The sequence below is a fragment of the Diabrotica undecimpunctata genome, chromosome 2 (genome assembly GCF_040954645.1).
Source record: "Diabrotica undecimpunctata isolate CICGRU chromosome 2, icDiaUnde3, whole genome shotgun sequence".
In the NCBI taxonomy this organism is placed as follows: Eukaryota; Metazoa; Arthropoda; class Insecta; order Coleoptera; family Chrysomelidae; genus Diabrotica; species Diabrotica undecimpunctata.
In genome coordinates, this window is record NC_092804.1 from 141,340,482 (window position 1) to 141,358,591 (window position 18,110).

General features: G+C 33.9%; 1 protein-coding gene across 2 annotated transcripts in view; it reads right to left on the reverse strand.

The window, feature by feature from the left end:
• Positions 1–17,882, reverse strand: part of pug (pug C-1-tetrahydrofolate synthase, cytoplasmic) — a 115,500-nt gene extending 97,618 nt beyond the window's left edge. Inside the window, exon 1 of one of the 2 annotated variants that reach the window (XM_072523597.1) lies at positions 17,806–17,882. In XM_072523597.1, the coding sequence (XP_072379698.1) occupies positions 17,806–17,867 (62 nt within the window). In that variant the 5' untranslated portion in view covers positions 17,868–17,882. Of the gene's footprint in view, positions 1–17,789 lie in introns of both variants that reach the window. The other variant, XM_072523598.1, reaches the window with a different exon arrangement.
• Between the last annotated feature and the right edge of the window lie 228 nt (positions 17,883–18,110).

Sequence of the window (18,110 nt, forward strand, 5' to 3'; positions counted from 1 at the left end):
AAAGCCGCATAAAACAAGCCCAAGTAAATTTCGTGAAAGTAAGGAACCTACTTTGCAGATTACGATCTTATTATTGACCTTCGCGTTCGAATGACATATTGCTATATTTTTCCAATACTTCTGTATGGAGTGGAAACGGGACTCTAACTGAGGCGATGTTTAAACGCTTGCAAGCCTTTAAGATGTGATTATATAGACGACTACGATAAATAAGCTAAGTCGACAGAGTTAAAAATGATGAGGTTCTTAGACGATTAAACCAACACAACAACACAGCTGGTCAATATAATAAAGAGACGCAAGCTGGAATACTTCGGTCACATTATGAGACACCCTGAAAAATATAAACTTTCGCGTCTGGTCATTCAGGGAAAGATCCAAGGTAAATGTGGTCGTGGTAGAAAAAAAAATATCATGGATGAAAAATCTAAAATAATGGTACGGAAAATCGACTACATCATTATTAAGAGCTGCTGTTAATAAAGTTAAGATAGCGAATATGGTAGCCAACATGATATCCAACGATCGATAACGGTCATGGAACTGGAAGAAGAAGAAGACTTTAACCCAAAAACAAATAATATCAAGAATCGAACAAGCAAGATCAACATTAATAGGAATGAAGACTTTTTGACTATATCAGACCTTAGTGTGAAAACTCAGAACTCGGATGATCAGATCCTAGGTTTTTTATTCTAAAGATGCGAAAGGTGAATAATTGACTCGAAAACGGAAAAAATAGAGGCATGCGAAATGTATGTATTCAGGAGAATACTGCGAATTTCATGCACAAAAGTTCAGCAACGACGTGACTGAGTTATCCAGCCCATGGGGACATGAAATATTAGACTTCATCAAAGAATCATGCAATATTTGATTTATGTATTAAGAGATGTAAGATACAAGTTAAAATGAATAAAAATGAAGAAAAATACTAGCAGATCCACAAAATCATAAGAACGAAAATTCGAGAAGCCAAAGAAAAATGGTTTTCCAACGAATGCAGGGAAATAGAACAATACGAACGAAAATATGACAGTTACAATATGCACAAAAAAATAAAATCAATGACAAACAAGAGGAAATTCAATAAGTCACCCAACAGCATAAAAGATGGCGATGGAAATCTTATCTCGGAGCCATCAACGATCTTAGAAACATGGAAATCATACATAGAAAAATTATTTGCATCTGACAGGACTGATGATCACCTATATGGAGAAGGAGAAACAGGACCTTCAATCCTTAAATCGGAGATAGAAGATGCCATTGCAGCACTAAAAAACAATAAGTCAGCAGGTCCGGACAATGTACCCTGCGAAATATTAAAGATCCTATGTAAATCAGACAAACAGTTCCTTGATAATCTAGTTGAACTTTTTAACAACATATATAATAGCGGTAAAATCCCGGAGAACTGGCTGCAGTCAACATTTATTACAATCCCGAAGAAACCAAATGCCCAGATATGTGATGACTACCGGCTTATAAGCTTGATTAATCATGTCACTAAAGCGTTCACTAAGATCATTCATAGAAGAATATATGATAAATGTGAGTCAAATATTGATAGATCGCAGTTTGGCTTTCGGAAAGCACTTGGAACTAGAGAAGCAATTTTCGCTCTCCAGGTGCTTATACAGCGGTGTAGAGACGTTGATAAGGACGTGTATTTGTGCTTTGTGGATTTTAGAAAAGCATTTGACAATGTCAATCATGAACAATTGATAGATATTCTGCGAAAGACAGGTATTGACGACAAGGACATTCGAATTGTGGCAAACCTATACTGGGGTCAAACAGCAAGAGCAAAAATTGGCAACGAACTCACTAAAAGTGTGCAGATCAAAAGAGGTGTCCGTCAGGGTTGTATATTATCCCCACTCATATTCAATATTTATTCCGAAGAAATATTTAATAAATGTATGGAAAATCCAAATGAGGGCATAAAAATAAACGGCGAGTTAACGAAAAATATAAGATATGCCGACGACACGGTGATCCTTGCCAGTACCATAGACGAATTACAGCAGGTAATGGAAACAGTTTATTCAGTTAGTGAGGAATACGGCCTGAGCCTCAACTTCAAGAAGACAAAGTGGATGCCGATAAGCAGGAAGCAACAGCCTGCTCGACAGTTACGGATAAGTAACATACTAATTGACCATGTAGAATCTTATGTGTACCTTGGCACCAACGTAAATGCAAAATGGGAACAGGCCACAGAAATTAAGGCGAGAATAGAACGAGCTAGAGCAGCATTTAGCAATATGAAAAAGCTCCTCATAAGCAGGGATTTGTCTCTTCCCCTAAAACTACGTCTAGTTAAATGCTACATTTTTCCGATCTTACTGTATGGTATGGAGGCCTGGACGCTGACGGAGACGCTCACGAGAAAACTAGAAGCATTCGAAATGTGGGTGTACCGACGCATTCTTCGTATATCCTGGACCGAACATGTCACCAACATGGAGGTAATCCAAAGAATCGGAAAGGAGAAAGAAATCGTGAATACAATTAAACAAAGAAAGCTTGAATATCTAGGCCACATATTGAGACACGATAAGTACAGTCTACTGCAATTGATTGTCCAGGGAAAAATAGACAGTAAGCGAGGGCCAGGCAGGAGAAGACACTCGTGGCTCCAAAATCTGAGGAAGTGGTTCGGGCTCACATCGGTCGAGCTATTCAGAAGCGCCGCAAACAAGATCAGAATTGCCATGTTAATAGCCAACGTTCGCAACGGACAGGGCACTTGAAGAAGAAGAAGAAGAAGATACAAGTTACGTTGACTTATAACAGAGGGAAAAAAGTCAGTAGAAAGACACCAGAATTCATGGTTGAATAATCTAAGGAGTGGTTTGAACTCTCATCTTTCAGAAATCTTTCATGCTGAAGTTTCCAAAACTAGAATTCTTATTTGTCAGCCTTCAGAAAGGAAGGCTGACAAATAACTTCTTCTTTATAAATAAGAAACATTTTAAATACATTAACAATATAAGAATAGATATGGATATTTACCTATAAAAAATGTCTACGAAGATAAAATAAGAAAAATTTCAATAAGTACATGGAGTTAACTATAAATTAGAAAAAAATTAGAAATGAAAGAAAAACTTTGAAAAAGGCAATAAAAACGAAAAAATTGAACACATACAGAAAAGTGAAATGAGTATCTTGACTCGTAAATTTACACTTTATAGTAAAATTAAGAGAAATAATTAAATAGTTGCATAAAATTAATTATCGAAGAATTTATAAACATGTTATTAACGTATGTTTAATATTTCATTACTGAAAATAAATCTTTATCTTTAAAAAAGGTTATCAACTTACTTTTTTGCACAAAAAAATATTTTCACTACCTTTGTGTTTAAAACAACTAAAATAAACATAAAAATTGGTTCATTTAAAATACATTAACACAAGTAGAAATTAATCTAATGAGCCCAAATTTTAAATAAATTTCATTCAAAGTATTTAATAACAAAATTAGTGATCCTTCATTATTGTGTTGTTAATCCAGAATTTGTTTTAGGAAATCTATTTTTTATTTAATTTAATATTTAAAATATATTTAAAATATATTGAAAAAAATATACATGAAAAATGTGTTGAATATAACATACCTATTTACAACTTGTATATCGATTTAAAACAGGCGTTTGATGGAGTAGATCGACAAAAGATGTTAAAGCAACTATCTATGTTAGGGATACCCAATAAGTTGGTTAAACTTATACGAATGACTCTGGAGGGTTCCAAAGCTATGGTGAGAATAGATGGAGATATGACGCAGGCCTTTGATATTGAAAATGGAGTTAGACAAGGGGATGCCTTATCAACAACACTTTTTAATCTAACTTTAGAAGCTGTTGTTAGAAAACTGGATATAAACGGCTGTATTAATACAAGATCTATGTAAATATGCGCATATGCGGATGATGTTGCCATAATAAGCCGCAACAAAAGGGCATTAAGCGAAAAAGTTATAGAACTGAAACGAGAAGCTGCTACGTTTGGTCTATATATAAATGAAAGCAAAACAAAATATATGGAGTGCACAAAATCGAATGAACATGAGAATCTGAAGGTAGACAACCATACCTACAAATATGCCTCCACTTTTCCTTACCTAGGCTCAATAATAAATGACAACAACAACATCAGTCAAGAAATGCAAGCACGAATTCTTAGCGGTAATAAGTGCTTTTATGCATACAAAGACTTAATGAAAAGTAAGTTACTGAATCGTGAGTCTAAGCTGAGAATCTACAAAACAGTCATTGGACCAGTGGTCACATATGGATGTGAAACGTGGACCCTCTCAACCACTGATGAAAATCAACTGAGAATATTTGAGCGCAAAATACTAAGGAAGATATTTGGACCAACCCAATGCAGCGATAGTTCGTGGAGAATTAAAATGAACCACGAGCTGGATGAACTAATGCAGAGCACAGATATTGTCAGATTTGTAAAATCGCAAAGACTAAACTGGCTTGGTCACCTAGAAAGAATGCCAGATAATCGAGCTGTAAAAGTAGTCCAGAGATGGAAGCCCCAAGGAAACAGAACAAGAGGAAGGCCCCGTAAAAGATGGATAGACGACGTAGAGAGGGATCTTAAAACCATGAACATCAGGCAGTGGCGAAGGAAAGTATCCGACAGGGCAGAATGGAAGAACATTGTTAAGCAGGCCAAGACTCACAAAGGGTTGTAGCGCCATTAGAAGAAGAAGAAGATTTAAAATATATTTACAGGTACTATTGTAGACGGTAGATATGGATCAGCTGAAATTATCTGGAATCTTATCATAGCTCTACAAATATATGGCCTATTCTGGACGTATAAATATTTTTGATTTCTATTTTTTATTGCACTGCTACAAAACATTCATTCAAGTGCATAACATTAATTACATGTATATATTAGAAGAATTTATACAAGTGACCTTAAGAAGCCATACGACTGGATGAAGTAAAATATCGTCTGAGCTGACAGGGGGATTTGCGAATCGAGGATCAAAACAATTGTTGGCATTTACTGATGATCTAGATGCAGTCGCTCATTCTATAAGAGAGGAAATACGTAGTCTTGGTCTTCGAATAAATGAAGAAAAATAATGACCAATTCTGGAGGTATAAATTCTTCTGATTTCTATTTTTTATTGCAATACTACAAAACATTTATTCAACTACAAAACATTCATTACAGTGGTTGGGAGTTGTTACATATGCCGCCAAGCAAATCACAAACAGCGAAAATCAAGAAAAAATTGCAAAATCTGTTCAAAGCCGATGAGCGATCAACATTCAATAACGAGGCCAACAACCATTATACAGTGTGTCCATAAAGTATGGAATAAATTCGATATTTCCTAAATGAAAAGCCTTTTTACAAAAATCTAAAACACGTCGATTTTTAAATTTAATGTTCTACATTTTACAATAAAATTTCATTATACAAGGTGATACACATTACAGTGATGACGTCATCGGCTCTTTTTTTAAATGTAACACCCTGTATTTTTAGATCGATAAAAATGAGCTGGACACACTTAAATGAATTGGACACACTAAAAATGTTAACTCTATAAATGGTAACCTGGATCTTTTTTAACCTTCCGTCAGGCGCGGTCTTTAAATCAAAAAAAATGGGCGCGGTGTACGTAAGTACATAAAAGACTTGAAAATACATTCGAATACAAATCATTAACGCAAAAGGTAACTAACTTTTTCGAAAATCTGACGTAGTACTAGTAAAAAAGCATAAAGTTCTGTATTATAACCTTACCTCATTTATGTCATCTTGTGATATTTCTGTAAATATCTGACTGCAAATAGTGCGAAAGCTGTTTATGTGACTCAGACAAATGGGTTTCTTACATTTTATGCAGTTATACTTGGTCAAACGTATTTGTCTAATGTATGCATGACATCTCTTGGGTTTTCCGACATGTTCATTTTCTGTTTTCTGTTCTGCTTTGTTCTGTTCTGTATGAAACCAAAGTGCTTCCATTTTTAAAGGCAAACAAGCTACTATTATTAGCTCTCGTCTTATTTGGAAAGAATTCAGGTGGAATTTCGACTTTATTTTTTTTCAGCGTGCCAAGGAAAGAAAGGATTTTACAGCGTAACTCATCTATCAATGGAATACTGGTGAGCCAGTTATCAGCAGTAACATTTCGTCCTATCTGATAAATAGGTTGGCAAAGTCACAGAACAACATAAGACGGTCATTTGCTCAATCGAAATGGCCTTCCGGTTGTAATTCTGCATATATTTCCAAATTATGTAGATAGTAAACCTGTTGGTGTTGGAGGATAATCTCTACACTTTTCACAGATACATAGTCTTTGAAACTGGCATGAAGGTCTCGAAGATCGGCCGGAAAAAAGTAACCTTTAATAAAGAAGCCTATACGGGGCAGATAAGTAACCTACAAGAAGACGACACTACCGAATTCCAAGATTTCAGACAGAAAATTATTAATGCATACACTTCAAGTAGCTCCACCGAGAACGTCACATATACAGTGCCATACTGGTGGAATGATGAGATCCAGAGCAAGAGAGCCGAATGTTTTAGACTCAGGCGTACGGCACAAAGGTATAGGACTCCACAACACACTGAAAATTACAAGCGAGCTAAAAAAGAATTGGGTAGAAAAATTAAACGGGCGAAGCACTCTTGCTGGCATAACCTATGCATAGTAATAGAAGATGATGTATGGGGCGAAGCCTATAGAATTGCCACAAAAACATTAAGAACAGAGACCCCATACAGCCTTTGTACAAAAAAACGGAAGGAAATAGCTAATACCCTATTTCCTGCTAAGCCCCCACAGCAGTTCACTCAAAATAATGTCAACGTTCGACCTGCTGATTTTTTCGGCTGAAGAAATAGCAATAGCGACAAAAAGTATTAAATTAGGAAAAGCAGCTGGTCCTGATGGTGTGCCTCCTGAGGCGATAAAGATCATCATAGAGAAAAATCCTGAGATGGTTCGGAGGATCTTCCATGAACTCCTCCAGAAGCAAATGTTTCCCATAATGATTAAACAGGCAAGACTGACGTTAATACTTAAACCGGACAGGGATCCCGAGATTGCCAACTCATACAGGCCGATCTGCCTTCTAGACAGCCTGGGGAAATTTTATGAAAATCTTATTAAAAATCGCCTAGAAGACGAATTACAGATAAATGGAAGTATATCTGACAAACAGTACGGATTCAGGAAATCTAGATCATCCATCGATGCGGTAAAAGAAATAGTTGACACTGTAAAAAGGACGAGGAAGAAATGGGCCGCCCTCGTGATGTTTGATGTGAGAAACGCTTTTAACTCAGCCAACTGGGGTCACATCATCACCTCACTGGAAAAAGCAAATGTGTCAGATTATTTGATCAATATAATTAAGGACTACCTCAATGAAAGGTATGTCCAAGTGGCAAAACCTAAAGACCTGAAAACATCAGCAGGTGTACCGCAAGGATCCGTACTAGGACCAATGCTTTGGAACATTTTATATAATGAAATCCTAGAAATCGACTATGGAGCAGAGACCAAAGCTATTGCATACGCAGACGATTTAGCTCTACTCATTCAGTGTAACAATTACTTGGAGTTAGAAATGTTAGTCAACAGAAGCTGTAGAAAAGTCAAAAGATGGATGGTGAAACAAGATCTAGAGTTGGCAACAGAAAAAACAGAAATTCTGATTTTGAAAGGCCCTAGAGCCCGCCCAAACCTGGCTTTTGTAGTAGGTAGTACAAGTATAGAGCCTACGTACTGTGCTAAATATCTGGGCATCCAACTAGACACAGGTCTAAGATTTACAAAGCACCTGATGAAAGTAGTCCAAAGAGCAGAAGAGAGAACCGCGGCATTAATAAAAATTATGCCAAATATCGGCGGTCCAAGTGCCCTCAAAAGAAGAATGTACCTTCAGATTGTGCATTCTACCCTCTTATACGGCGCTCCCGTATGGTACGAAGCCTTGAGAATGGCTAAGTATAAAGAACTGCTTGCAAAGGCACAAAGGAAGCCTCTACTAAAGGTAGCAAGCGCATACCGGACTACTTCTACGATTGCCCTACAGGTCATAACAGGTACGCTCCCCATTCACCTCCTAGCTAAAGAAAGAGACACTTTATATAACAGAGAAAACGGTCATTTACCGGAAATAAAATCCGAAGTAAGATCACATATGCTCCAAATATGGCAAAATGAATGGGAGGCACAAACGGAGAAGGCACAATGGACCAAAATGTTAATCCCTGATGTGGTAACTTGGTCTAAATGTAGGTTCAGAAGGTTAAATTATTTTTTTACACAATTTCTCACCGGCCATGGCTCCTTTAGGTCGTACACGTATAGAATATAGAAGACAACAAATGATTTGTGCATAGATTGTGGTGTCATAGACGACGCAGCATTTTTGCTTGCACTACTTTCCAAAGAGAACGGAATAATCTAATATCAAGGCTAGGAGCGATAACGCCCAACAATCTGATACAGAAAGCGACGCAAAACAAAGAATCCTACGATGTTACTGTCGACATAATTACGCAAATTATAAAGAAAAAGGAGACGCTAGAAAGAGCGAGACAGGAACAGGGTGGTTGAGGTAACAAATTGCATAATACGCTGTCATGAGTTCTTTACAGCTCGGCTGCACGACGGAATTGACGGCACCTTTACAGCCAGATCTGTAATTATATTACGTACGTAGTTTTCACGACCTCATGCCTCTTTTAACTCACATTCCTTCCTTGCCAGGCTGAACACACCTGCACTTTTATGAACCCATATTTTGTTTCCCCACAATACCGTCCCTGCATATCATTTTAAGTGGTTCATATCGTTTTTAGGTAAGAACCCTCTTACAATTTTCTCCCAAATTTTCAGACTGCACAAGGCATCTCAATGTTTCGTTCACCGATTGAACTCGTCCGGGGGTGCCTTGTCCGAAGAAGGGGTGGTTTTTAGTTGGTAGGCGACTGGTCAGGGGTGCATGTGGCGCATATAATCCATACTTTGGATGCTATGTCCTAGCATGTGCTCCTTTCCGGATCGAATCCAACAGTACTAGGGACATCTTCCCTAGTCGGTTTAGAACCTTTCCACCTCAGTTCAAAAAAAAAAAAGATAGTAAACCTGGGAATCCACAAGTGTGTAGAGTTTCACACCACATTTATTAGGTTTATTAGGTATGTATTTCACAAAACCGCATCTTCCACGAAAGCCTTCAAATTTCTCATCAATCGTAACGTTGTGTCCTAAACTATAGGATTTCTCTGAATTGTAAAAATGTCACGAATTTCAGAAATTTTGTCGGTTTTTTTCTTTCATTTTTGGTAGTACGATCATCAAATCGCATACAACGCATAATGAACTTAAATCTTTTGATGTTCATGACCAGTCGGAATTTTTCAATACCATCCCCGTCGAATCCCCACAGGTCTTCCGCACTCTGTATGTTAAAATCTCTGAACACCAGCAAAGTATAAATTATAAGAGACCTACAAATGCTTTCAGTTCGACAATATCTATAGGCTTGGCATCTCTATGGCGTTTGAAGAGCGATTTAACACTTTCAACGTATTGGTTGGTGTGTTGTACAATTATACGGAATATTTCGTCCTCCTTAATGCAACTTCAGCATTTCAAAGGAGTTTTTGGTGGTGGAAATTTTTTTCTATTTTGTTTTTTTACGAGCTTCTTTCCTTTAATTTTCTCTCTTCTTCTACTAGCTTCTTGCTCGGTATCTGAATCGCCGTCACGAGCCAAATTTTCAAAATTAATTTTGTTCCACTAATGAACGCGGTATATCAAAATGAACAATATTCAAATATCTTCGTTCTAGCAAAAAATATTTACTAATGACCATGCTAATGACCGATCACGTTCTGTAAAATAATGAGAGGTAGAGAGCTACTGGTGACGAAAATTCCCGACTGTTTATGAGACACACACACGGACACACATACTGGCACAAAACATTTGTGTTGTAATCAAGTTGAACAGCCGCGCCCGGCGGAGGGTTAAATGCCAAATAAAAAGAATTTTCACAATGGTTACATGTGTACCTTCCCAGTAATTTAAAGGTTAAACACTATAAAAGTTGAGAAAATTAAATATGTTCGGCATATTATGAGGAATAAAAAGTAGATCTTTTGAAGCAGATAGTAAGAATGGCATATGGAGTCAAGGCTACATTAAAAGTTAAATTAAATCAAAATATTAAAAAAAAAACAGTGTATTATTGTTAAAATGTGTTTCCCTGTAACATATAAACTTGAATTATCGAGATGAATAGTACCAACGAAGACGGTTAAAGTATCTGTTATAGTCGAACCTACAATAAGAATTTTTCTATACACAACAAAGGTTAAAATCATATTTTTCTTATACATTATTTTTAATTATTTTAGAGTATCATAACTTTACGGGAAAAGTAAAAAATACGTTTCTATTAATAACTATATTACAACAGATGATTGAAACTGCAAAGTTGTATTTATAGAATGTGTATAAACTTACCGCAGAACACACAGGTTTTTTGTTTGACTGTTACACCGATTGTATAAACTGAAGTGAAATTATTATAAAAGGAAGTTTAGTATACATTAATTTACAAACGGTCTTTGTTCTGTGATTAGACGACAATAGATATAGTACAACTTGTTTCTAGACAAAGTATATTATAATAAGAGCGTTATTCATTGGAAATATATTACATTATCAAACGAACTAAATCCTTTGAAATGTGATGTTACCGACATAATGTTGCCAATTTCCTGGAGAGATCATAACTGATCAGACAATACACCAACGCAAAAAAGATAAAAATGTTTTTCGAATATGTAATAAAAATATAGCATACTAGAATTCATTATACATGAAATAGTTAATTTGAAAACATTAGTGTCTATACTTTGTCTCAAAATGACTAGTCTGTACAGGGTAAGATATGCAATGCTAACCTTATGGGAATTTCGCCAAGACGTTGCCAGTATTATACAGTGAGCGATGGCGTTCTCTGTTGTCTATCTTTCAAAATAAATGGAATAAACCGGGAGTTCTCAACAAGTCCTCACGTACAATTTTATGTAATTTACAAATATCGTTTGCTAATAATTTTACATAATACTATACATTATGTGTTTCTAATAGTACATTATCAACTTTTATCTTTTATTAGTAACAGTAGTATAATAAAATGTGCATTAAATGAACATTTGTTTCAAAGTTTAAAATAATTCCGGTAATTTCTACTAACTGCCAAATTTAAAATGTTATTTATGTCCATGCGGTGCTAATTGCTGCCATAATGTGTAAGGAATTTGTTATTTTGGTTGATATCAACTGCAAATACTTTCTTCTAAGTTATTCAGTAATTAAGAAGCAATTAGAGTAATTCTTGTACAGAATATATTTAAAGGCTTGATACATCCAGGGCCTTATTAGTCTTTATTTGTTCTTCGAAGCGCGTAAACATATTCGAGTTACGATTATTTGTACCATCTTGGATGTACTGTTACTGTTTTGTTATTATTATTATTTGTTGGTGGCTGTTGGTGTGATTTGCTGTTGGCAATTATTGTTATTTTCTGTTGTTGGCTATTGTTATATTTGACGCCGAATTTCTACCGCAAAATGGAGGAAATTGTTCAATGGAAACGTGGAAAAGCTCTGAAACTTTCAGAGAAGCACATACTAATGAATATTAATAATTATCATCTTAATCAGGATAACAACGATTCTGTATCAAGTGTAATTAGGAAAGTGTTAGAAATGAGTGGTGTTTGCGAAAAGACTCTGTTTCGCATACGACAGGAATATTCATCACCTGCTGGATTACAATCTCCAAAGAGCAGGCCCAAGAAGCGAAAGTTTGGTAATTCTCGTGGAAACAAGTACGATGAAGGTGTCAGGGGCCAAATTAATAGAATAGTTCATCAATTTTTTCGTGACAACATACCATTAAAAATAAACACCATATTAGTTGTTGTAAATGTCGAAGAAACTTTGTCCAACTTTTCACGGGTCACGCTACATCGCTTGCTGAGTGATATGGATTTTGTGGCAGAAATTCAATTTTGACTGAAAAACCAGAAATCATCTCGTGGCGTCATCGTTATTTACGCGCAATTTGTAAATACCGTGCAGAAGGATACAACATAGTGTATTTTGGATGAATCATGGATAAATATTAGGCACAGTGTGAAAAAAGAATGGGTTGATAAAACAATTACATCTCATCGCGATGCTTTTGTTCGTGGTCTGACAATAGGATTAAAAGCTCCAACAGCTCGTGGTGCATCGTCGTTAACATATTCTGTTAACGAAATTTTTATCATTTTCAATTTTATCCATCATTACCTCTGTAAACTATAATCTACGATCGAAGTCATCTTCACTTAATTCTTGCAATAAGTTAATTTTGTATGGTTTAAATTTATTCTTACGTAATACACGTAAGACTGAAGAGCGACCTACATCATATACTTGGGCAACCCTGCGTGAAGATATCTAAAGTTTTGTTGTCATTCATAACTCTTTTCGGTCTACCTGATCGGTATCTATCTTTTACTTCTCCAGATTTCTCAAATCGCTTTACAGTTTTTTGTACCGTCGCCTTATGAATAGGAGAACGGTTTGGGAAAGTATCATGGAACAAGTTGGCTACTTCACACTAAGATCTTTTTCTGTCACCGCACCCTCTCATCATTAGAATATTAATTCGTTCTTTTTCGTTAAGAGCCATTTTAGAGAAGTAATTTATCTTGCACAACTTTTCGAAACACAACTACTGTCAGTTTTAGTTAATAATGTAAATGGTGAACAAATGTCAAAATCATAACATTCTAATGTTTCCAATAATGACTGAATATACAGGGTGATGAATTTGAAAAACCAAAGTTACTAATAATATAATAGAAACGGCAAATCTGGCAACTTTGCAAATATCAAATATGGAATCTCCGTATCCCAAAATAGGTGTACCTTAAATTTTGTAAAATTATGACTAGCAATTTACGAGATAATTGGTCGTTTTCAGACTTTTGGGCCACTCTGTATATATATATATATATATATATATATATATATATATATATATATATATATATATATATATAATATTTTGATTAAAATAATAATTAAATGCTATTAGATTAACCCATCTCTAAATCTATCTTATATTACTAAATAAAAACGAAAATCTAACTTTAATCTAAGCAAAAAAACCCATAACTTACCGAAGTAACTAGATAGACAGACGTTATTTTATGGTTATATATGTAGATTATGGATGTGAGGTTATTTGCCTCTTAAAAATTACTACTACGCTATAAAAATGTTAAGAGAAAACAAAAAGTAAGCCGTGAAGGATAAATACACGAGATAAAATTGTATGAAGTAAGACGAAGGCACTGTTAAAAATGATATCAACATAAAGGAATATCAAAAATACATGAATAAAAATATAAATAGATATGCTACAGATAAGCCACAAACTGTTTAAGGCAGTAAGTTTCAAGACCCGTTTTTATTAGCGATAATGTGAATAAATAATACGTCCATTAAATTCTTTTTCAGTTTGAAATGTGTCTTGTTTGGGAGTTTCGTAATATAATAATAATAATCCTTAAAGTGCATTCATTTAACTATAATAAGTTTTTAGAGAATGTGAAGGAAAGGGTATGCTGGTAGTAGAAAATTGTAGGAAAAATATCAAGAAAAACATTTATGGAGAGAATAAAAAGTACCTAACGAAATCAGAAACACTTAGACAACATAAATTAATGGTTACAAGATAGGGACCAAGAATGTAGGAGACACATTAAAAGAATGACAAAAAATGAAGTCAATTAACTAAATGAAAAATTTGAAAAAACCTGTTGAGCTGATGGACAGATTAACAAAAATGGTCCCAAAAAAAAGCAAACGTCAAACGTTATTAATCAAAAATAGAGAAAAAAGGTAAAACAGTTGGATTGGATGAAATCACTGGCAAAGTGTGCACAATTTAGAAGAGGCAGAAAAAAGTTTATTAACAGGTTTATTTAATAGAATTAAGGAAGTGGGACAAAAGCCAGACGAATGGAAAAGCAGTGTATTAGAACATACCTGTTTACAAGAACAACGAAGATGTACATGAATACCCAAAATACAAAGTCATAAAACTACTTAGTAACTCCATGAAAATATGGCAATGAGTAATTGATAGACTGATACATGAAGAAACGGAAATATCCGAGATTAGTTTGGATTTACGCAAATTATACAACAACAAATACAATTTTCATTACAAGACAGTTGATGAAAAAATTACAGAAATAAAGAAACAAACATTCTTGAACACGAAAACTCTGAAAATATTTGAGTACGTGAAAATTGTGGGACACATGTATAAGGGAGTAACAACTAGCGTTTAGACAGCTATCTGGGAGAATGATACATTTAATGTGAAAGTAAGATTGTATCAGAAATCAGTGCTTAGTTCTTATTTATTCTCAAGAGCTCAAAACCAAAAAAACATTTAGTGATGAACCCCTTATAAAGAATTGTGAAATAACAATGGAAGAACAATTTAATAAACCAAAAATCGCCCAGAAGTTCAAAACAGTTGCAGTATCCCATCAAACAATTGCGAGACCTGTACAACATATTGATGAATATGTTTCTAAAAAGTTGTACAATACAATTAAAAAATGCACGTTTTTTTGTATCTGGACGAAAGTACTGATCAATCTGATATTAGTCAACTTTTAATTCTTGTTCGAACTATTTAAGACGATTTTACTGTAGCAGAGATGTTTAGTTTAATTCCATTACATGAAAGAACCATGGGAACTGACATGTTCGATGGAGTACAAAAAGCCGTATCTGACTATAGAAGATTCGATAAATCTTGCTACATTGTAACCAATGGAGCCAAAGCAATGGTAAAAAGTAAAACTAAATTTTCTGGACTCTTAAAACAAAATAAAATCAACTGTCCTGTCAAAATTAACACTGCATTGTTCACCAATATGCCCTATGTGGAAAATCTTTATGTCAAACAGATGCCATGAAAGTTGCTGTTAAAATAACAAACATTGTCAGAGGCGGCAATCGAGCACTCATGAAGTTTCATGATTTTTTGGCTGAAGTAGATGCTGCATATTTGGACTTATTATTATACACAGAAATTCGTTGGTTAAACTATTTGCAACGTTTTTTGCTCTATGCAAGGAAATTGTCCTTTTCCTAAGAAATGTCAATGGAAGAAGCAAACTTCTTGTCAGACCTTACATTTTTTACCGTGGACGTACAAAAGGATTTAAAAATAAAATTAAGCTCTTCAAGTCATCCTTAGAGAAGCAAGATTTCACTATCGTTCCAAACTGTAAAGACCATCTTAAAGAAATGAAGGACTTTGATGAAATTTTATTTTTAACCTATTTGAACTGGATTAAAACACTTATAGAAGAATTTGGCAGTTAATTTGATGACTTAAGGAAAATTGAAGAAGATATTTCACTGTTTAGTCAGCTGCTCACTATCTGTGTTGAAAATGTAAGACCTAACCTTCAACTGGAACTCTATGATTTGCAGTCAGATCATTTTTACCAGGGAAGACCTGAAAGAGGATTGGACTTTTTCAAATTACTACCAGAGGAACGTTATTACAATTTAAGAAAATTTTGTATTAGAATGAGTTCCATGCTTGGAAGAACGTACCTTTTGGAAAGCAGATTTTTAAAAATAAAATTTGTAAAATCCAAATGCAGATGTTCGCTCTCTGATAAATCAATTTCTCAGTTACTTGGTTTGTAACAACAAATATTGAAATTAATATTGATTCTTACTCTTGTTGTTGAAAATCAGCATCCACAAACTTTTCACTAAATTTAGGAATATATATACCTATATGTGTTTTTTTAATATGTGTAATTAACCTTGTAATGTAACTTAGCTTCTGGGATAAATAAAAATGGATATCCAAATATACACCAGTTTTATTCATTATAAATCATTTACCAAGTCGCATATAATACGGCCCTCATATTCTTATCGTCTTATATGATGGCCCCCAAACTACTGGAAGTTGTACAGCTCTGATGTAAGAAACAGATTCCACCTTAGAGCTACAGCAATGAAAAAAACTACAGGGCCACGAAGCACTGTGGTAGAAGGAATAAAGTACTACTACCTTATCCTTGCCATAGTAAAAGTAATCAACCTCAATGCCTTCAAACGAAAATTAAAAACTCTAATTTATGAGAACCGTTTGATAATTAAAAAAATTAATTAAAATCCTTTGTAAAAGGTATAAATTTATACCTTTTACAAAGGATTTTAATTAGTTTTTTCAATATATGGTATACAGCCAACTACAGGAACGTAGATTCCTTGTGCATTTGATAATTCCCTCACAATGACATTTTTTGCATTCATTTTTTGTTTCGTTTTTGTACAAATAAGTTAGAGGTTTCCTTCTGTTAAATAAATATCATTAATGATAACATCTAACATACTTATACATATTGTTTGTACAATTAAACCTCATCTTCTTATTCAAAAGTGTGTGTTATAAATGTGTTAAAGTAATTATATTAGTGGTTCTATTATATTGTTTTCTAGTTTAACCCCATTTAACCCACACAGCCTTCGCTCAGGATATGTAGGTAATAATTATATATAGTATTTTTCATATAAAAATGCGTGCACGTCACAATTTATATAAAGTGGCGTCACTTATATTTAAAATTTCCAGAACGTCAACCTTAGAGTTCAAATTTTCCAAACACAGCTAATAATACGAAACCCATACGGAACTACTCGACCCTTCATAGGCGTCAATATGGTATAATAATCAGAAAAATGTAATCATTAATATATTGGGAATTTTAGAATTATATTGATTAAATAACCAAAAACATTTGTTATTATTAATATATAAATTTTATGAAATAACTCTTTGAGTCTAATATCCCACAAAATAATAATTTTAATTAAATATATTAGACAATTGTACGGAATACTTCAAATTTTTTGACAGTTAAGCGTGTGGCAAAATTGTTTAAAGTGTTGCCGCTTTTTTAGAATAGGAATTTTATGTTTTGATTTCTTACACAATTTGATCATAATATATTATATATTAATAAATTGTATTTATAAATACATATTAAATTTAGATTAATAGCTTTAAAAACTAATTATTGTTGTGTATTGTGATTGTGCTATGCCAAAACAACTAAATAGTATGTAGAAAGCTGATAAGCTTTCATATAAGATAGATTATTTTGAACAAGAAATAATAGCGGAACGTTTTTACTATTAATGCTCTGAAAGAGGTAAGTTTAAAATTTAGAATATATAATTTTGTATTAAAATGTTTTCTTATGTATTTTAGTGTGTTGTAGTAGTCTTAAAACTAAGTGTATTTACTGTTAATATAACAGTTTGACAAATAGTTGACATTTTAAAAATTCCTCACTTACTAACTACTATTCTGATGTTTTGGCAACGCTGTGGGGTTCTGACGTCGTAAATCTTTAATGACGTGCACGCATTTTTATATGAAAAATACTATATTTAGCATTGTTATCAGAGACATTTATTCTCTCATTGAATAAATAAAAATAAATAAATTAATAAATCGTATAACCATTGATGAAAAATAAAATATTTATTCATTAAATGAACTTTCTAAATGCTAAAATACTAAATTAAGAATCGTAAATTTATACAATATAGAAACATCAACTATAATATTAGGTCTAAATACTCACAGATCTATATACTTACGCTTTAAGTATCTTACTGCTGAGAGATATCAAAAAGATAAAAACTTTACGCAATATTTTCATTGTTATTAGGTATTGTTTGCAGATTTAACGAAACTTTTACGATTTCATAAACACTACGATATTTAAACTTGCCGTCAATTAAATGAATTTCGTTTGTAGAAAAACCTATAACACAACCTATTCATATGTGCGAGCATAATATCATTCCCCTAAGAACACCTGCTCGCAACACAATGATGCAACCGTTTATGGGCTTTGGCATATCTTAAAATGAAAGAAATGCAAACCGATTTTAAGTAGAAT